The sequence below is a fragment of the Cetorhinus maximus genome, chromosome 19, assembly GCF_964194155.1.
Source record: "Cetorhinus maximus chromosome 19, sCetMax3.hap1.1, whole genome shotgun sequence".
Lineage (NCBI taxonomy): Eukaryota > Metazoa > Chordata > Chondrichthyes > Lamniformes > Cetorhinidae > Cetorhinus > Cetorhinus maximus.
In genome coordinates, this window is record NC_135897.1 from 89,157,772 (window position 1) to 89,179,773 (window position 22,002).

Consider the following 22,002-nt stretch of genomic DNA (forward strand, 5'->3'; position numbering starts at 1 on the left):
AATGCAAACTCAGCCTCAACACCATCCACAATCCAACCTCAGATAACAAACAAATTATCAGACCATCCTTTTATAAATAAGGTACTCTGATTCTTGAGCATATTTATGTTTATAGATGTGCAGTTATGCCAACACAATAAGCTTCTATAGATTATCTGTAAGCATACCGCACAGCTGCAACTGGATGTGGATCAGTATTGAATTCTGAAATGATGATTTCATGTAGTTTAGAAGGGTGCCATTTGGTCAATTGTGTCTCTGCCAGCTCTTTGCAAGCGCCATCCAATGCGTCCCAGACTCCTGCTCTTTCCCTATAGCCCGCAAATTGTTCCTTTTAAAGTGTATATTCAATTTTCTTTTGAAAGTTGTTACTGAAACTGCTTCCATCACCCTTCCAGGCAGTGCATTCAATATCACAACAATTTGTTGCTTAAAAAACTCTCCTTATCTCCCCTCTTTTTCTTTTGCCTATTATCTTAAATCTGTGGCCTCTGGTTACTGTTTCTCCTGTCAGTGGAAACATTTTTCCCTATGAACACTTATCGAAACCTCATATCATTTTGAATGATTCTGTTAAATATACCCTTAACTTGCTCTGTTCCAAGAAAAACAGCCCCAGTTTCTTTGAAAAAGATTGTACCAAAACCATATCGCTTTTTATCAACAATGTGTCAGCAGCGTACTTGACAGGCAGAATATTTACAGAGAACACTGGTGTTACCCATGAAGTGAAGTTACACTGTAGGGACTAGGAGATTTAAACCTTGTTAAAGAAAGACTTGCATTTATAAAGCATCTTTCATGATCTCAGGAAGTCCCAAAGTGTTTTGTAGTCAATTAAGTACTTTTGAAGTTGTAGTCATTGTTGTAATTTAGGAAACTCAGCAGCCAATTTTTGAACAACAAGTTCCCACAAACAGTAATATGATAATGACCAGATAACCCGTTTTAGTGATGTTGGTTGAGGGATAAATCTTGGCCAGGACACTGGGGAGAACTCCCCTTCTCTTTTTTGAGTGGCACTATGGGATCTTTTAAATCCACCTCTGTTTAACATGTTATTTAAAAGGTGTTGGGCAGAATCTTCTGTTCTGGAGACTAATTCCGGTGACAGGCAGGAAAGTTGGCGTGATTTCCACTGGGATGGCTGAGCATGTGCAACCTTCCGCTTTTCAGCTCATTAATTATACATCCGTGAGAAGCTTGGCGAATCTCGTGGCGCCGTTACCTCATGGGGTCAAAGGTTCTGGTGCCATACTTAAACAGCACCTGGACAGCCATTCATTCACTGCAGGCCAGGAGCTCCAGATTCTGCATCAATCAGAATGTCCAAGAGAAAAAAGCAACCGTCGGCCCCACAGTTTAGCGACACTGCCCTGGAGACTCTCCTCCAGGCCATCCAGGAAAGGCAGGAGGTGCTCTTTCCAAGGGATGGGAGCAGGAATCCCTCCCACCTGACCACACTGACCTGGGAAGAGGTCGCTGGGATGGTTAGTGGCCATGGGGTCCAAAAAAAGGGCCGGGCTGCAGTGCAGGAAGAGAATAAATGATCTGCTGTGTTCCGCCAGGGTAAGTGAAACGTCTACTCACTGCAAACTCTCTATCTCATAAGTGCATCAGGCAGCCTAAGGGTTGGAATGCACAGGGATGGCACAAATGATTAGCAGATGCGATATCAGCACTGAATGTGTGCCAGCCACCTTAAGCTCTCCATCTCATATTAGTGGCTGGACAAATGGATTCTTAATCACTTACTGGGGAGGGATCAGCAGTGACAATAGGCATGCATGCTTCTGAACTGCACATTCACCTCTTGGCCTCACAATCAATCCTGTCTTTCTGCAGGACAAGATATCCCATAACAAGAGAGAGCGTGCAAAAACGGGAGGTGGCACCCTGGAAATCCGTCCCCTCAGTACATTCGAGGAACAGGCCGCTGAGCTGGCAGGAGAGGAGAGACACTATGCCTGTGCAGAAGGTGTGATCGGCCTCCAACAACAATCGAGTGAGGATGCATCCAGTATCTATCTGCAATATGCTGGCATTGACTGTGAGTGATCTTCAATGTATGTGCCTTCTTAGTCAATCACTAAATCTTTCTTTTCTCAATTCCAGGTACCAGCAAGAAAATGGGGAGGACATCACCCTCCAGGCGCCACAGCCCCAGCCCCCAGGCCACCTCTGAGGAGGAAGCCGCAGTATCCTCAGAGGAAGCACCATCATTGCGTTCACCTGCACCCTCCACCAGTGCAGATACACACATCTCGGTGGGACTTAGTTCTAGAGCAGGCTTGGGTTCGCAATCTGGTGATCACCTCACAAACAGGGGACCACAGCTGGCGGAGGCAGTGACAGCTGAGGCCTCTGACACTCAAGTGGACTGCTGGAGACCAGGCCCCTTCTGAGTCTGATTACAAAGATGAGCCTCTGAACTTGGCCCTAAGAGACCTCTTGGAGATGCAGAGACGGGCAGGGGAACATAGGCAGAGTTGTCAGAGGTCATCCACAGACTAGACTGAAGGCTGGAGGAGTCTGTCCATGTTCTGTCTGCTGTTATGGTTCTGGCATGTGAGTACATCAAATTCTCCATGAAAGAATGGTGGCCGCCTTGGAGACCCAGATCCTGCGGTTTCTGCCAGATTTTCACTCGGACCTGCACATCGTTGCTCTAGCCATGGGTATGTTCCAGCAGCTGGCTAGGTGAGAGGGGGACCAGGCACCTCGACCTCCCTCCAGGTGCCCCTTCTTAAGGAGTCAGGCAGGGGCTATCAGGCACCCACTGGGAGGAGTGCCAGCCAGGCACTTTGGGGGCATCCACCCAGGACACTCCTAGGGTGCCTTGCTGCTCCACTTCCCCTCTGCCAGTGACCCCATCAACCCCAGCAGGTCAGGTGAAAGTGCACCTGCACCTGAGCAGGACGCCTTTAGCAGCAAGCCAGATACCTCAAGGCCTTGGGCCATCAGAGGACACCCGCCAAAGTCATCTCAGACAACAGGGCATAGCAGTCAATGGACTGCCCCTGCCTCAGCTGCAGATGTCGGGGCTGCACCTAGACCTAGTGGTAGGGTTCAAAAAATTAAGAATTGAATGCACGCTGGTGGCACAGGTGTTTACTCATTGTGTATAGATGTCTCTTTTGTAAATATATGTTGAATCTATCCGTCTTCAAGTCTCATGGCTTCCATTTTTATTCAATTTACTTCAACGTTTCACGGTCATTTAGGGTCCAGGATGTTGCCTCCAAAGAAGTCCCATCAAGAACTTCAACTGCTTCAGTTCTCCCACATTTTGCACCAGAGTGAGTCATCTATAATTCTACATCAACAACATCGGGCAATGCACATAATATGTGACGGTGCTGCCCGGCCAATACTCCTGTCGGCTATCGTAGGTTACCATGCTTTGGCCTGGGGAGAAGTGCTCATTGAGGTTATTGATTTTACTGCTGCTGTTGTGCTAATGTCAGTTTGTGGATGGCACGAGTAGTTGCCGCGATTTAAATTAGAATCGCTTGTCCAATGTGTCGTTTAGAATGACTTTTCATGTGTGAGAAACTTTCTGAGCACTGTAATGCTAGCCTTCGAAGGCCATAGGCTTCTATGCCTGTCTGGAGGAAGCTGTAGTGTTCACATTTAATGCTGAATGGCCTTCTTTAGTGATTTGTCATTCTCTGCAAGAATTAGGCATGTGGGCACCTTAGACTTGACTGCAAGAGGATTAGAGCGTATGAATTGAGAGGTGTGTGTTCATCTTGATGAAGCTGTTTCCTGAGCTTTATGTTTATTTAGACCTGTGCACCTCCTTAGCAAGGGTTTCAGTAGTCCTTGGATACTCGACTCGAATTGGAAATCATTGCACGACAGGGCACTCAGAGACTTAGGACAGAGAGACAGGAGTGGCCTTGTGTGCTGCACCGTCTTGAGGATTGTGACGCAAAACCAACTCTCTTAAGGCTACAGAGTCCAAGCAGAAAACAATTCCTCAGTGGCTGGTATATCCAAAATGATTGCTCAAGATATTGTCCTAATGCAAAGGTCATCGAGGACAGAAACTTTTCAGGCTTCTGACAATTGCAGGGTCCTGAGTGGTTGCACCTCAGCACACTATTGTCCTGCTGAGACACTCTCAGTGAGGACAATGCAAACAAACCTTGAAACATAACTGCATGATCAAGATACTAATGCTTATTGTTTCATGATGTCCTAATGGTGATTGGCTAGCATTAGCGAGATGATGCCTCATCATTCTGCATTGAGGAGAGCTGGTGATGAGACATATAGTGCTCTCATGATGCTGCTCACTGTTGAGCCATCTGTCTGGTTATGCCAGAAAGAGTGATATGTGTGGTCGGCCCATCTTATTGAGCAGGTGTCAGACTGTCATGAGTGCATCCCTGGGTAATTTGGAATTGCAGCCGTTTATAAGCTGCTGTGACTGCTCCTCTGTTTCTCCCTCAGGCAACCCTTCCCACTTCACAGCTCTAGGTTGTGCAGGGCGCAGCAGACAATGATGATCCGGGACACTCTCCATGGCGAGTAATGGAGAGCCCTATCTGAGTGGTCCAAACATTGGCAACGCATCTTCAGGAGGCCTATCATCTGCTCTATCGGGGACCTGGTGGCAGAATGTGCAGCATTGTATCTCGCTTCAGCCACACTAATTTCAGTGGACGACGAACGGGCGTCTTGAGCCACGTGTCCTGGGGGTATTCCTTGTCCCTGAGGAACTAGCCTTGTAAGCGCTGAGATTCCTCAAATATCTGTGGCACCTGCAAGTATGTCAAGATATAAGAATAAGATATATGATGTATCATATATGATACCAAGATAAACGTATGCAGGATTTGCCTTCAGTGATCACAGATTAGCTGGATGTTCAGAGAGTGAAATCCTTTTCGATTGATGAATCTTGCGGGCTGCTGCCAGGGAGCTCTCATGTGCAATCAATGACACCCTGCACTTGGGGGAAACCGGATATCGCTGTGAATCCCACAGCTCTGGTAGCCTGGTTTTCAGCATCCATGTAGAACTGGACATACTGGTGTGCTCTAGTGAAACGGGCATCTATCACCTTTATGCATTCGTGTGCCGCCGATTTGGAGATACCGCAAAGGTCCCCAGTGGAATCCTAGAAGGACCCACTGGCAAAAAGGCTCAGTGCGACAGTTGCCTGTCAAAGCCACTGGCATGGGATGCCCTCCAAGACCTTGTGGCATCAGTTCTTCATGGAGAAGGTGGCAAATGTGAGTCACCACATCCTTGAACAATTGAGGATGCCTGTGGCATTGTCTTTTGCTTATTTCCATACATGAACAGCGTCTTCAATATACCTGTGGTTGGGCCACTGGTCTTGTTGCATTTGCCCCCTTTCGGGAGTATCTTGGACCTCTTGAGGCCCCACTCCCTCTTGCAGTTCATGCCGCTGCATATCCTGGACCAGTGCCAATCGGTGACAGGCACTTCTTCTCCTCATTCATATTAGAGCTATAAACAAGGCAGGGTTGCCTGCAGCCTGCATTCTCCACTCCTCTTTGTATCTGTCAATGAATATATTTGAGAATTTATTTAAGCTTTCTCTTGACAGGTTTCCCTCCATCTCCAGCCAGGAGGCCAGTGCAAAGCCATTGGCCTGGCCTCCATCCAGACATGGCATCCCCAGACCACTCCTTGCAGGTGAGGCACATCCTGGAGGAACACAGGTGGCTGATCCTGCCCTTCACACATGACTGCCCATGCACAAATAGGGCCTTGATCAGGGTGATTACAGCCATGTGCAAGAACCCTCCAAAAGGCAATTGTTAGCTTGCCTCCATTGACACTGTATATAGAGAACGTAGCCTTGCCATAATGTCAAAACTTTAAGCATTGTGCCTTGTCAGCCATGACCATTTAACTGGGATTAGTGAAGCTTGGGGTGTGCATCTAGCTGCTGTCCAGCAGCCATAGCCCTTGAATGATTTAATCTCCATCTCCATCTCTTTTTACATGTCTCTGTCAAGAACAGATGGCCAATCATACCTACTCAAATGTAGCCCCAAATTTTAATGAATTCTCACATGAATGTGCCCCAGTAGTCAAAGTGCAATGTTCCTTCAATTGACATTTGACCCTCGAAACCTGAGCCTTGTTCTTCATGGTTTGAGTAAATGATTAATAGGGTGCCCCTTCACTCAGCCCAAAAGTGGAGTCATTAACTCCTCCCACACGCTTTGAAACCCCTCCCATATTGTTTATTCATGCTTGTTTTTCCAACTATGTCATTACTGAGTAAAGGGAAAGGTGTTGTCCTGACTTCTGTGAGTGTGACCAGCACTTTCCAATCTCCCCATGTCACCCACCAAGTTCTTCCCATCCTCCTCCACAGTCACCACCTGATTCCATTTCATGCTGTGACCATCCAACCTCTCCCCATTACTCCTGACCCCATTATAATTTATATGGATATTCATATTCTCCCCCGCCGTTCCTTCAATGTTGATGTCCCCATGCCCTTCGTTAATCTGACCCCTTCCCTTCTCAAAGCCACTGCACCCATACTTTCAGAGACTCTTCCATGACCTTAAAATTGCCACCGTACCGAATCCAAACGCCTTCCCTGAATGTGACTGTGCCCTCTGCGTCCCAGTACCATGCCTCGAATCCCCAGGACCAGATGCCTTAGATGACTGATCACGTCCTACACACAATTCTGTGAATGGCTGTCACTGTCCAGAGAGGCCTCCCCCTGCCCAAGAACAGAACCAAGACATGGTGCCACGTAGAGCCCTCTAACATGCCCCCGACAGTGTGGCCTCATTCCCCGCACAGTCTCTTAAACATGGCCCGCTCCCCACCACCCCCAGACAGTCTTTCACCCTTCCCATCGAGCTTTCTGGTTCTACTCCTTCCACTCATTTCTGCATCTCAACCTTCCTGTATGGTTCCCCCCCACCCCAACCCTGTATAGTCCTGCCTCCGTCTCACTCCTCCCCACTGGTAATGCCTCCCGTGCCAAACCTTGGTGCAGCTTGTGTTAATGGCACCTGATTTGTATCAGTCACGTTTTGAAAGGAAGGTGAAAGCAGCATCTACTGACCATCAAGTCATGATTGAAGTGAAGTGCACACCACTTATATACAGTCGTAATACAGAACGTTCTAGTTAGCCGCTGGCATGGAATTTAATTGGACGGGGAACGTGATTCCAGTGAGTTGGCCTTTTAATGAGCATTCATGACATGCTAATGAATAAAATTGGGGTTCCTGGCATTACTCAGTGAGAAACTGGACCCAACTTTGACCCACTTTGAAAGTCAGGAGAACAAAATTGCAAACTATTTTCCCACTGTCGGGAAACTAATTTTTTGGTTCACACCAAATTAAGTGCCCCCGCCCGCCATGATTCCTGCTGCAGGTGGGATTGGAGGATTCTGCATATCATCTCCAATAGTGCAGCGGTACTGCACTGTGTCAGTCTAGATTATGTGTTTAAGGCCTGAATCTTCTGGTTGGCGTGCAAAATGACACGCGGTGACTTTGGGCGTGCGCTCCAGCGTCACCATGCGTCATTCCGATCTTAACATTGACAGGAGTTTTGGAGACGTGGTCACACCCAAGGTACAGACAGATAGATGGGTGACCGCTAGAAGGGGCAGGCAGTCAGTGCAGAAATCCCCTGTGGCTATCCCTCTCTCTAACAGGTATACCGTTTTGGATACTGTTGGGGGGGATGGCCCATCAGGGGAAAACAACATCCGTAGTCAGAGCAGTGGCACCACGCCTAGCTCTGTTGTTCAGCAGGGGGTGGTCAAAGCACAGAAGAGCAATTGTCATAGGGGACTCTATAGTCAGGGGCTCAGATAGGTGCTTCTGTGTTCCTGAAAGAGACACCAGGATGGTATCTTGCCTCCCTGGTGCCAGGGTCCAGGATGTCTCTGATCGGGCACGGGACATTCTGAAGGGGGAGGGAGAATAGCCAGAGGTCGTGGTACACATTGGTACTAACAACATAGGCAGGAAGAATGACGAGGTCCTGCAGCGGGAGTTCAGGGACTTAGGCAGAAAGTTAAAAAACAGGACCTCTAGGGTTGTAATCTCAGGATTACTCCCTGTGCCACGTGCCAGTGAGGCTAGAAATAGGAAGATAGTGCAGCTGAACACGTGGCTGAACAGATGGTGTAGGAGGGAGGGTTTCCGATATCTGGATCAGTGGGATCTCGTCTGGGGCAGGTGGGACCTGTACAAGAAGGACGGGTTGCATCTAAACTGGAGGGGCACCAATATCCTGGCGGTGAGGTTTGCTAGTGTCACTCGGGAGGGTTTAAACTAGTATGGCAGGGGGGTGGGAACCAGAGCAATAGGTCAGCAGGTGAAATAAATGACTGGGAACCAGTGAATATGGTCAGTAGGACTAAGAGGAAGGGCAGGCAGGGAGAAATTACTGAACACAGTGGGACTGGGGGTCTGAAATGCATTTGTTTCAATGCAAGAAGTATAACAGGCAAGGCAGATGAACTTAGAGCTTGCATTAGTACTTGGGAGTATGATGTTATTGCTATTACAGAGACTTGGTTGAAGGATGGACAGGGTTGGCAGATAAACGTTCCAGGATTTAGATGTTTCAGGCAGGATAGAGAGGGATGTAGAAGAGGTGGGGGAGTTGCACTGCTGGTTAAGGAGAATATCACAGCTGTACGACAGGAGGACACCTCGTTGGGCTCATGCAGCGAGGCAATATGGGTAGAGCTCCGGAATAGGAAGGGCGCAGTCACAATGTTGGGGGTTTACTATAGGCCTCCCAATTGCCGGCGGGAGATTGAGGAGCAGTTATGTAGGCAGATTTTGGAAAGATGTAAAAGCAACGTGGTGGGTGATTTTAACTTTCCCTATATTGACTGGGAATCACTTAGTGCTAGGGGTTTGGATGGTGCAGAATTTGTAAGGTCCATCCAGGAGGGCTTTCTGAGACAATATGTAGATAGTCCAACTAGGGAAGGGGCAATACTGGACCTGGTATTAGGGAATGAACCCGGCCAGGTGGTCGAAGTTTCAGTAGGGGAGCATTTTGGGAAAAGTGACCATAATTCAATAAGTTTCAAGGTACTGGTGGGTAAGGATAACAGGAGTCTTCGGGTTAAGGTGCTTAATTGGGGGAAGGCTAATTATAACAATATCAGGCAGGAACTGAGGAATCTAGACTGGAGGCGGATGTTTGAGGGCAAATCAACAACTGACATGTGGGGGGCTTTCAAACATCAGTTGATAAGAATTCAGAACCGGCATGTTCCTGCTAGGATGAAGGATAAGCATGACAAGTTTCAGAAACCTTGGATAATGAAGGATATTGTGAGATTAGTCAAAAAGAAAAGGGAAGCATTCACAAGGGCTAGAAGGCTGGGAACAGATGAAGCCCGTGGAGAATATAAAGAAAGTAGGAAGAAACTTAAGCAAGGAGTCAGGAGGGCTAAAAGGGATCATGAAAAGTCACTGGCAACCAGGATTAAGGAAAATCCCAAGGCCTTTTATTCATATGTAAAAAGCAAGAGAAAGGGTGGGCCCACTCAGGGACAGAGGTGGGAATCTGTGTGTGGAGTCAGAAGAAATGGGAGAGATACTGAATGAATACTTCTCATCAGTATTCACCAAAGAGAAGGAATTAGCAGTCGATTTGTCTAGAGAAGAGTGTGTAGATAGCCTGGATCATGTTGAGATCAAAAAAGAGGAGGTTAGGCATCTTGAAGAATATTAAGGTGGATAAGTCCCAGGGCCAGATGGGATTTACCCAGAGTACTGAGGGAGGCAAGGGAGGAGATTGCTGGGGCCTTGACGGATATCTTTGTATCCTCACTGGCTACGGGTGAGGTCCCAGAGGACTGGAGAATGGCCAATGTTGTTCCATTGTTTAAGAAGGGTAGCAGGGATAATCCAGGAAATTATAGGCTGGTGAGCCTTACGTCAATGGTAGGGAGATTATTGGAGAAGATTCTTTGTGACAGGATTTACTACCATTTGGAAGCAAATGGGCGTATTAGTGAGAGGCAGCATGGTTTTGTGAAGAGGAGGTCATGTCTCACTAACTTGATTGAGTTTTTTGAGGAAATGACAAAGATGATCGACGATGGAAGGGCAATGGATGTTATATACATGGATTTCAGTAAGGCCTTTGACAAGGTCTCTCATGGCAGACTGGTACAAAAGGTAGAGTCGCACGGGATCAGAGGTGAGCTGGCAAGATGGATACAGAATTGGCTTGGTCATAGAAGAAAGAGGGTAGCAGTGGAAGGGTGCTTTTCTGAATGGAGAGCTGTGACTAGTGGAGTGCGGCAGGGATCAGTGCTGGGACCTTTGCTGTTTGTGGTATACATAAATGATTTGGAGGAAAATGTAATTGGGCTAATTAGTAAGTTTGCAGACGACACTAAGGTTGGAGGAGTTGCAGATAGTGAAGAGGATTGTCAAAGGATACAACGGGATATAGATCAGTTGGAGACTTGGGCGGAGAAATGGCAGATGGAGTTTAATCCGGACAAATGTGAGGTAATGCATTTTGGAAGATCTGATACAGGCAGGAATTATACAGTAAATGACAGAACACTTAAGTGCATTGACGGACAGAGGGATCTGGGTGTACAGGTCCACAGGTCACTGAAAGTGGCAACGCAGGTGGATAAGTTAGTCAGGAAGACATATGGCATGCTTGCCTTCATTGGCAGGGGTATTGAGTATAAAAGCTGGGAAGTCCTGCTGCAGCTGTATAGAACCTTGGTTAGGCCACACTTGGAATATTGTGTGCAATTCTGGTCGCCACAGAACCAGAAGGATATGGAGGTGTTGGAGAGGGTGCAGAGGAGGTTTACCAGGATGCTGCCTGGTCTGGAGGTTATTAGCTATGAGGAGAGGTTGGATAAACTCGGATTGTTCTCACTAGAGCAACGGAGATTGAGGGGCGACTTAATAGAAGTTTACAAAATTATGAGTGGCATGGACAGAGTAGATAGTCAGAAGCTTTTCCCAGGGTGGAAGAGTCAATTACTAGGGTACATAGATTTAAGGTGAGAGGAGAAAACTATAGAGGAGATGTGCAGGGCAAGTTTTTTACGTAGAGGGTAGTGAGTGTCTTGAATTCGCTGCCAGAGGAGGTGGTGGAAGCAGGTACAATAGTGGTGTTTAAGAGGCAGCTTGACAAACACATGAATAGGATTGGAATAGAGGGATACCGACCCCGGAAATGCAAAATGTTTTAGTTGACGGGCAATATGATCGGCGCAGGCTTGGAGGGCCGAAGGGCCTGTTCCTGTGCTGTACTTTTCTTTGTTCTTTGTTCTTAAGTTCGGCGGGCGCACATCGGAGTCGGATGTGTGCCCGCCAAACTGTCAAAAGCCTTTAACAACTAATTAAACTGATTGTCTGGGCTGTCCGTCCAATCTTAAGGTTGGCGGGCAGGCGAAGAGCCCAGGCGGCCTTCGCATTTCTCATGAAACCTCATCCACGGGCAGGATGAGGTTTCATGAAGGGTTTATAAATGAAATAAAATTTTTTACGAAAATTCGTTGACATATCCCAGCTCATGAGGGGACATGTCTGAATAATTTTTTCTGTTTTTTTCAAATTTTCATAATGAAATTAATCTCCCTGAGGCAGCTCCGTGCCTCAAGGAGATTTCTGTGCTCTTCGTGCGCATGTGCGAAAGAGCACAGGCCCCGATTCTCCTCCCTCCTCCCGTCCGCTCAGGGAGTGTTGAGCACTTCCGGGTGCGCGTCACATAAAATGGCGGCGCGCAGCCCATCATGGGAGGCGATCGGCTGCATGCCTGCCCAGCCCGCACGACGGGGAGAAAATTCCCCCCTAAGTCTCTGGAGTGGGACTGGAATCCACACCCTACTGACTGAGAGGCAAGAGTGCTGCCAAACTCAATCATGGCTGACATTGCTCTGCCCAATAGGTTGATGCCTTTATTAAAACGAGAGATAAGTGTTGGTATGTGATGTCAGTGAACAAGGAGATTTTAGTGGATGATTCACCAAATTTTCACAAGAGTTGAGGCTTTATTTTCCCCAAGTTAAAGAGAATATTTTCAAATATTTCTCAGCAGAAGGCCATAGCATAACTTATCAGGCATGTCTGTTTTTGCTGTTTTATTTTCACATGGTGATTTGCAAGGTCACATTGCAGCCTTTCAGACTAGGTGTAGTACAGAAGTGGGGAACACGCAGAATTGAAATAGACCCATTGTTGCCGTTTTGGATGCTGAACTGCCTGCTGTGTCATTCTAATTTTTAGTGCTTTAATACAAGAAACTAAATGTGAGGCAGACTGCAAGAGTTAAGCAGATTTTCAAGAGTTATTTATATACAGCTTATTGCCCAGGACAAAGGAAAATGGTTCCTCATTTGGCATCGCTGATTGCTCTCATGCATGACACACTGTTTCCAAAGTCGTGCATGACATCTCCAAGCTGACCCAGAACTGTCAGGTTTAGTAGTTCCCCATCCAAGATATTGCCAGAAGATGTGATGAAAGTGATCTGTATCAGATTGGCAGATCTGCCAAGCCTTCTCATATGCACAAAACCTTGAAAACCATCCAGCCATTTCGTTTGAAGCTCTCTGGGGAAAAAATCAATAGGGTTCAAAGTAAATGGTGATGGCATTCTTTCCATTTGGCAACTGAGCTCAGAGTGTACAGTCAGACAGTGGGAACAATTCTGGTGTGTACATTACAGGTCCCTGTTAATAACTCACTGCCAAGTCAAACTAGATTGTCCTGTATAAATACCATCACAAACTGAACTAAACTAAACATTATGATTTGAAATATGCGCCGCCACATGTACTAAGATATACCTTGGAATTTTAAAGTCATTGCAAGCTGTTTGCTGACTGTTAAGCAAGAGTTATACTTTCAATAAAGTTTATCAGAGCTTGCCAACTCCAGACTTGCAGCACTGTATCACATCAAAAAGGCTCAAACATTGCTGCGACCTTTGTATTGAACTGATACAAGTCTGTGGTAAACTAATGAGTTCCTTGAAGATGTGGAACAGTGTTTAGAATGATAATGCCAGAAAATCCCTATAAACTCACTATGGGGCAGGCATGGAGGACTTAATAATGTCAGTAATGTTACGTGATTTAGGGAAGATGTAATCAATATAGGTTAATAGTCCTCCAAGATCTCTAGGCTCCTGCAGTTACTGCCTTTTGTGAATCCCTCACTCTATTTGCCCCACAATTGTTGGCCATTCTTCCAGCTGCCTAGGCTCTTAAGCTCTCGAATTCCCTCACTAAACCAACTCTGCACCCCTACTCCATTAAAATGCACCTTAAAATCTAAATCTTTGACCAAGTTTTTGCTTACCTGTCCTAATATCTTAAGTCAAAACAGAAAATGTTGGAACCACTCAGCAGGTCAGGTAGCATCTGTGGAGAAAGGAACAGAGCTAATGGGCAGAATTTAATGCCCCCTGGAAGCACCATGGAGGCAGGTGGGGAGACTCCAACGCCTTCCTACCTCTACTGAATGGAGTCCAGGGCAGGAAGGCTCATGGATGGCTTTCCCGCATACTTCCCTGCCCTAATGCTAATTGAGGCCCTTAAGTGGACAATTAATGTCTCCTTAAGGGCTTCATCCCACTGCCACTAGTTTTCAACCAATGGTGAGCAGGTCCTCACCATGCGGGGAGCCTAGAAAACAGTCACTGTCGAGCTTGCTTAAGGGCTTCTGGGGGATTCCTCCTTCAAAGGCATTAAGTGCCTAATCGAGGGACCTGGCATTGGGAAAGGGGGAGGACCCACTGAAAGTCACTCCCATGCCCTAGCCCCTGAAACCCCCTTTCTCCCGTGACTCCCCACCCCACAGCCCCCATCCCACCTTCACTCACCTTTGACCTCGAGTCCCTCGTTGATGCTGGACCTATGGTGGGTGCATTACTGGCAATTGTCCCTGCTCCTGGTGCTGCTGACGAGCAATGGAGAGCTGCAGGCCTCTGATCAGCTGGCAGGTCCTGGGGGGACAGGTTTTCTGCTCCCTGGGTCCTTGATCCTGAGAAATGCCCAATGATGGCCACTTTAGTGTCTGATAGGCACTTAATACAGTGCACCTTTCCCACTGGAGGAAACATGGGGCTTTTGCTGGCTCTCCAGCCGATGGAGGGGACCCCCGTTGCCTGGATTAAATTCCGCTCAACATTTTAGGTTGCTGACCTATCATCAGACTATTATCTTCTTTATCTGGCTTGGCATCAAAATGTGTCTGATAACATTCCTGTGAAGCAGGTTGGGACATTTTACTGCATTAAAGGCACCATGTAAATGCAAGCTCTTGTTCTGATAATCAGGTGGAAGTGTTGACACAGAAAAGTAGATTTGCAAGTTGCCAGTGGGATTGTAAAACTGAATTATGAATTAGAAGCCCCGAAAATGGGTGGAAATGAAAGTTGGACAGTTTCTGTAACAATTTGCAATGCCAGTTTTATACCCAGACAGCAATTTAAAAATCCAACAAATGTGTGCTACCTTCAACAGTGCAAGATATCTCTGAAAGAATTGTAAAATGTAGTTGCTGGGGTTATCCTGCTGCAGTTTTTTAAACAGGGTTGTAGTATTTGCAGTACTCCAGCCTTCTAGCCCCACACTCATGTCTAAGGAGCATTGGAAGATTGTGACAGATCCACAATTTTTACCCTTGATTTCCTAGGATGCATCCCAACTGAACTGGGTGACTTTTCAACTTTGAGCACAGCCAACCTATTGAGTGCCTCCCCTTTATCTATTTTTATCCTTTCCAATTTTTCTACCACCCCTCCTTTACTGTGACATTGACAACATCCACTTCTTTAATGAAGACAGATGCAAAGTACTTTTTTGGTACCTTCTGTGCTCTAAGGGGAACAAGCCCAGTTTCTTCAGTCTACATGGAACTGAAGTCCCTCATCCCTGGTACCTTCCTAGTAAACCTCATCTACACCCTTTATAAGGCCTTGATATCTTTCCTACGGAGAGGTGCCCAGAATTAGCCTCCAGCTGGGGCCTAACCAATGATTTATAAAGATTTATCATAACTTCCTCCTTTTTTCTTGTACTCAATGCCTTTGTTTATGAAGCCATGGATCCCTTATGCATTTTATTAACATCCTGCTCAACTTCTGCCACTTTCAAATATTTGTGTACACCCGAATGTCTCTCTGCTCTTGCACTCCCTTTCAGGAGAATGTGTTGACTTTCTCAGTTGAAAAGTTTCTCAACGAGGTTTTTACTTCTCATTTCCAAGGTACAATGTTGGTTGCAGTAAACGGATGGGGCTTTTTAAATCGGACAAGAGCACGCGGTGGACCAAAAAAACAGAGCCCCATGGATTCAGCCGACGAGGGAGGAGGCCCAATATCATTGAAGGAGCATCAGGCGAGCACTTTATGAGACAGGTATAAGTGTCATGACAGTAAGACTTGTAGACTCATGGTGCAATCATTATGTTTCCAGGTTAGTTCAAGTTGATCTCTAGACACCCGAGTCCAGTAAGATTGGGAGGGTTGGCATCCAATGCTGACCAAACTGAAACAAAATATGTGGTAATGATACCTTAAAGTTCTGTGAGCCTGTGAGGGTGGCAAGAACTTGAGCTTTGCTCAGAGGGACCACGCTAGTCAGGGTGTGTATTCTGCTTAGCAAACACTTCTCTTAAAAATTAGGAAATGCATCTTTCCCACAGGTTGCTTCCACTGATCTGGTTACTTTTGTCTTCCTGCTACACTTGATAATGTAATTCAGTACAGGTATCAATGTGCCCATTATGCCAATAAAAAGAGCCTTTACCCATTTCAGAATGGCAAACGAAGCAAATATCTGTTCCTTTTTTTTTTAAAAGAACCAAATTATCGATCATTTTCTGTGCCTCCTTCTCAACAGTAGCTCCGTTGCATTCAAATGTTCCATCCAGCTGACTTTTATTGAAGCTAACATATTCCGGAGAATATGTAGAGCCTCCTGAGAGACAATAGCATCTTTAAAGTGACTACTTTTTCATCATATTAAACAAACAATTTGGTTGATTGTTAATCATATTCTAACATTGGTTTTCTTTCAGGAAATCAGTTAAGGTAAGTGATCATTTCCGCATTGTTATCTTTTGTGAGGCAACCTGAAAGGATTGGTGGTAGAATGTTGGGTTCCTAACCAGTTGATCCTGAACTGTCACAGTGAAGAGTGTATCATTGGAGGAGGGGTGAAGTTTGTGTGTACTAATTGGCGAAGCATTGTGTTCATATTGTCTTAACAACATTTGCCAAGATGGTGAGGTGTTGAAGCAAATCTGGAGAGTACCAGTCCAAGGAAGTGATGTCAACACTAGGAAATAATGATGGGATTGCATTTAGGAGTATTGTAGCCAGTTTTGTTTACAGTGTTGATTAACATGCTTAGAGTTGTTGGAAAGGGTTGAGAGATTGATAGTGCTTGCTGTAATATAAGGGTCTGGCATGGAAAGAGTTATTGTGGGACTGGGTGCAATAGTACCCACAGTGTGATGTAAAGGATCACATGACCCGAGTCTAGAGGGCAGTCTTGTAGTGGGCAGAGATGTGTATGGAGGCAAGCATGGAGACAGCTCCTAGCTTAGACCTTATACTGTATATATGTATATAGTTACAAGTAGTTACTAAACACTTATTTTTAAACTGTACTAGACTCGGAGCCCCTTCATGAGACCTACGATACACAAAATCTTACACTTGCTTATACAGCAATGAACTATGGCTAGCAAAAAGACAGGACATAATTCCAGTTATTAAATTGATGAGGGGATGTGGGCAAGATAAACTAGGAGAAATAAGGTTGCGATTATAACTTGATGAAATGTCTAGTTAAATTTAACTTAAAAAGAGTAACTAATTCAACTAATTCATACGTAAAATTGTAAGAATAAACAGTCAACCTAGCGCATTGAACATAAATTCAGTTACAGAATTTTTCAGCACAGAAACAAACCATTTGGCCCAACTCTTAGCCGGTGAGATGTTGAAGAAATCTGGAGTCTACTCACACCTTACTTCATCTCACTCTATCAACATACTTTTATGACAAATCAAATCTGACACCAAGTATGGTTGAAAATAAATCCTTTTTATTGTGTTCAATGACGCTTAGACACAATGGGCTAGATTTTCAATTGCTGTTAGGACGGGAATGGGTAGAGGCGCAATTTGGAAATTGCAACACTGGGTACCCCACCTCGAAGACAGTTTGTGATTTTCAAAGGTCCTGCAAGGCAATCAGGCAGAGTCAGTGTGGTTTTGTGAAAGGGAAATCATGTTTAACCAATTTATTGGAGCTCTTTGAAGGAGACACATGTGCTGTTGATCAAGGGGAACTGGTGGATGTACAGTACTTAGATTTCCAGAAGGTATTTGATAACGTGCCACATCAAAGGTTATTGCAGAAAATAAAAGCTCATGGTTTAGGGGGTAATGTATTGGCATGGATAGAAGATTGGCTAACAGGAAGCAGAGAGTTGGCATAAATGGGTCTTTTCTGGTTGGCAGGAGGTGACCACATGGATCAGTGCTGGGGCCTCAACTTTTTACAATTTATATAAATGACTTGGATGAAGGAACCGAAGGAATGGTTGCTAAATTTGCTGACAACACAAAGATAGGTAGGAAAGTAAGTTGTGAAGAGGACACAAGGAGGCTACAAAGCGACATTGATAGGTTACGTGAGTGGGCAAAGATCTGGCAAATGGAACATAATGTGGGCAAATGTGAAATTGTTCATTTTGGCAGGAAGAATAAATAAGAAGCTTATTATCTAAATGTTAAAAGATTGCAGAGCTCTGAGACTCAGAAGGATCTGGATGTCCCAGAGCATGAATCACAAAAGGTTAGTTTGCAGGTACAGCAGGTAATTAGGAAAGCTAATAGAATGTTATCATTTATTGTGAGGGGAATTGATTACAAAATTAGGGAAGGTATGCTTCAGTTGTACACAGCAGTGATGAGACCACATCTGGAGTATTGTGTACAGGACTGGTCTCTTTATTTGAGGAAAGATGTAAATACATTAGAAGCAGTTCAGAGAAGGTTTACTAGACTAATACCAGGAATGGGCGGGTTGTCTTATGAGGAAAGGTTGGACAGGTTAGGCCTGTATCCGTGGAATTTAGAGGAGTAAGAGACGACTTGATTGAAACCTTTAGGATCCTGAGGGGTCCTGATGGTGGATGTGAAGAGGATGTTTCCTCTTGTTGGAGAATCTAGAACTAGGGGTCACTGTTTAAAAATAAGGGGTCGCTCATTTAGGACAGAGATGAGAATTTTTTATCAGAGGGTTTTGAGTCTTTGGAACTCTCTTCCTGAAAAGGTGGTGGAAGCAGAATCTTTGAATATTTTTAAGGCAGAGCTGGATAGATTCTTGATTAACAAAGGGGTGAAAGGTTATCAGGGGTAGGCAGGAATGTGGGGTTGAGGTTACACTCTGATCAGCCATGCTCTTACTGAATGGCAGAGCAGGTTGGAGGGGCTGAGTGGCCAACACCTGTTCCTAATTCGTATGTTCATATGTCACTCGAAAAGTTTAAAATTGATAAGGAGGTTGTATTGGATAGGCTGTCTGTACTTAAACTGGATAAGATACCAGGACCAGATGAGGTGGTTCCAAGGATACTGAGGGAAGTGAAAGTGGAAATTGCGGAGGCACTGGCCATAATTTTCCAGTCTTCCTTAGACTCGGGTAGTCCCAGAGGACTGGAGAATTGCAAATGTTACAGCCTTGTTTGAAAAACAGTGTAGAGATAAGCTACAGGCCAATTAATTTAACATTGGTGGTAGGAAACTCTGAGAAACTGTAATTCAGGACAAAATTAATAGCCGCATGGACAAATGTGGGTTAATTAAGGAAAGCCAGCATGGAATTCTTAAGGGAAAATCATATTTAATTAACTTGCTGGAGGTTTTGAAGAGGTTACAGAGAGGGTTGATGAGGGCAATGCTGTTGATGTGGCGCACATGTACATCCAAAAGGCATTTAATACAGTGCCACAAATCAGACTTGTGAGCAAAGTTATAGCTCATGGATTAAAAGGGAAAGTAGCAACTTGGAAACAAAGTTGGCTGAATGACAGGAGACAGAGAGTAATAGTTAATGGATGTTTTTCAGACTGGAGGAAGGTTTGTAGTGGAGTTCTCCAAGGGTCAGTTTTGGGAGCCTTGCTTTTCCAGATATATATTAATGATCTAGATTTTGGTGTGCATGGGGCAATTTCAAAGCTTGCGGATGATACAAAACTTGGAAGCATTGTAAACTGTGAGGAGGACAGTGTGGAATTTCAAAAGGACATAGACAAGTTGGTGGAGTGGGCAGATAGGTGGCAACTGAAGTTCAATGCAGAGAAATGTGAAGTGATTAATTTTGGTAGGAAGAACATTGGGAGACAATATAAAATAAAGGGTACAATTCTAAGGGGGGGGTGTAGGAGCAGAGGGACCTGGGCGTATATTTGCATAAGTCGTTGAAGGTGGCAGAACAGGTTGAGAGAGTGGTTAATAAAACATACGATATCCTTGGCTTTATTAATAGGGGAATAAAGTAAAGAGCATGGCGTTATTTTGAACTTGTATAAGACACTATAAGACAGCTGGAGTATTTCGTCCAGTTTTGGGTGCCACACTTTAGGAAGGCTGTGAAGGCATTGGAGAGAATGTAGAAAAGATTCATGAGAATGGGCTAAGGGATGAGGAACTTCAGTTATGAAGATAGATTGGACTGTTTTCCTTGAAGAAAAGAAGGTTGAGGGAGATTTAATGGAGGTATTCAAAATCATAAGGGGTCTGGATAGAGTAGATAGGGAGAAACTGTTCCCACTCGTGAAAGGATCGAGTACGAGAAGGCACAGATTTAAAGTAATTGGCGTAAGAAGCAAAGCCATATGAGAAAAAACTTTTAAAGTAGCAAAACATTCCAAGGCACTTCACAATGGTGTGTTAGTGTGTGTGCATGTGTGCACGCTTGTGTGTGCACATGCATGCATGTGTGTGTGTTAGTGTGTGGGTGCACGTGCAAGCGTGTGTTCATGTGTGTGCATGTGCACATATGTATGCATATGTTTGTGTGTGTACATTTGTGTGCGCGCACGTGGGTGTATGTGGAGGGGGTAGGAAGGAGAATTGAGCAGGAATGAGGAGAAGAGTTAGTTGACTAAAGGTGCGTTCTCACAGAGAGAGGTTTAAGGAAAGTTTTGAATGTGGGAAGAGGCGTAGCGAGATAGAGGGGTGGAGAGGATAATTCTCCAGCGCAGCATTGTGGTGGTGGAAAGTTCTGCTGCTCCTATTGGAGCAAAAGAAGAGAGGATATGTGGTAGAGCTGCTGAAAAGGCTGAATTTCCCTCTCTGACTCTTGCCTTTTTGGGCATTTTAATAATTTCATTTCAGCAAATCTGATCAGTTTCTAAGATAACAGCAAAAAACTGCGGATGCTGGAAATCTGAAACAAGAACAGAAATACCTGGAAAAACTCAGCAGGTCTGATAGCATCTGCGGAGAGGAACACAGTTAACGCTTCGAGTCCATTTGACTCTTCAGCAGCTCTCCCCCCCCACCCTTGCTTAAACCAGCTTTTCACCTCTTTTCTATTTGTCTTTAGTTCTGGTGAAGAATCATACGGATACGAAATGTTAACTGTATTCCTCTCTGCAGATGCTGTCAGACCTGCTGAGTTTATTCAGGTATTTTTGTTTTTGATCAGTTCCTAACTCGCCCAGTTGAGGGAGCATGATGATAGAACAAAGAACAAAGAAAAGTACAGCACAGAAACAGGCCCTTCGGCCCTCCAAGCCTGCGCCGATCATATTGCCCATCAACTAAAACATTTTGCACTTCCAGGGTCCGTATCCCTCTATTCCCATCCTATTCATGTATTTGTCAAGCTGCCTCTTAAACACCACTATCGTACCTGCTTCCACCACCTCCTCTGGCAGCGAATTCCAGACACTCACTACCCTCTGCGTAAAAAAACTTGCCCCGTACATCTCCTCTATAGTTTTCTCCTCTTACCTTAAATCTATGTCCCCGAGTAATTGACTCTTCCACCCTGGGAAAAGCTTCTGACTATCTACTCTTTCCATGCCACTCATAATTTTGTAAACTTCTATCAAGTCGCCCCTCAATCTCCGTTGCTCTAGTGAGAACAATCCGAGTTTCTCCAACCTCTCCTCATAGCTAATAACCTCCAGACCAGGCAGCATCCTGGTAAACCTCCTCTGCACCCTCTCCAATGCCTCCATATCCTTCTGGTAATGTGGTGACCAGAATTGCTCGCAATCTTCCAAGTGTGGCCTAACCAAGGTTCTATACAGCTGCAGCGTGACTTCCCAGCTTTTATACTCAATACCCCTGCCAATGAAGGCAAGCATGCCATATGCCTTCCTGACTACCTTATCCACCTGCGTTACAACTTTCAGTGACCTGTGGACCTGTACACCCAGATCCCTCTGCCCGTCAATGCACTTAAGTGTTCTGCCATTTACTGTATAATTCCTGCCTGTATTAGACCTTCTAAAATGCATTAGCCCAGTTACATTTTTACATTTTCCTCCAAATCATTTGTATACCAGAAACAGCAAAGGTCCCAGCACTGATCGCTGCGGAACTCCACTAGTCACAGCTCTCCATTCAGAAAAGCACCCTTCCACTGCTACCCTCTTTCTTCTATGACCAAGCCATTTCTGTATCCATCCTGCCAGCTCACCTCTGATCCCGTGCGACTTTACCTTCTGTACCAGTCTGCCATGAGGGACCTTGTCAAAGGCCTTACTGAAATCCATGTATATAACATCCACTGCCCTTCCATCGTCGATCATCTTTGTCACTTCCTCAAAAAACTCAATCAAGTTAGTGAGACACGACCTCCCCTTCACAAAACCATGCTGCCTCTCACTAATACGCCCATTTGCTTCCAAATGGTAGTAAATCCTGTCACAAAGAATCTTCTCCAATAATTTCCCTACCACTGACGTAAGGCTCACTGGCCTGTAATTTCCT

The 22,002-nt window shown here is 45.3% G+C and overlaps 1 protein-coding gene across 4 annotated transcripts in view; it reads left to right on the top strand.

Annotated features, from left to right (window-relative positions):
- Positions 1–22,002, top strand: part of phc3a (polyhomeotic homolog 3a) — a 106,712-nt gene that overhangs the window by 69,277 nt on the left and 15,433 nt on the right. For 3 of the 4 annotated variants that reach the window (XR_013579636.1, XM_078564344.1, XM_078564346.1), the window contains one exon: positions 15,246–15,396. Coding sequence is in view for 3 of the 4 variants with exons in the window: in XM_078564344.1 (XP_078420470.1) it covers positions 15,246–15,396 (151 nt within the window). In the remaining variant the exon portion in view is untranslated. Of the gene's footprint in view, positions 1–1,845; positions 2,034–15,245; positions 15,397–22,002 lie in introns of those variants that run through there. The other variant, XM_078564347.1, reaches the window with a different exon arrangement.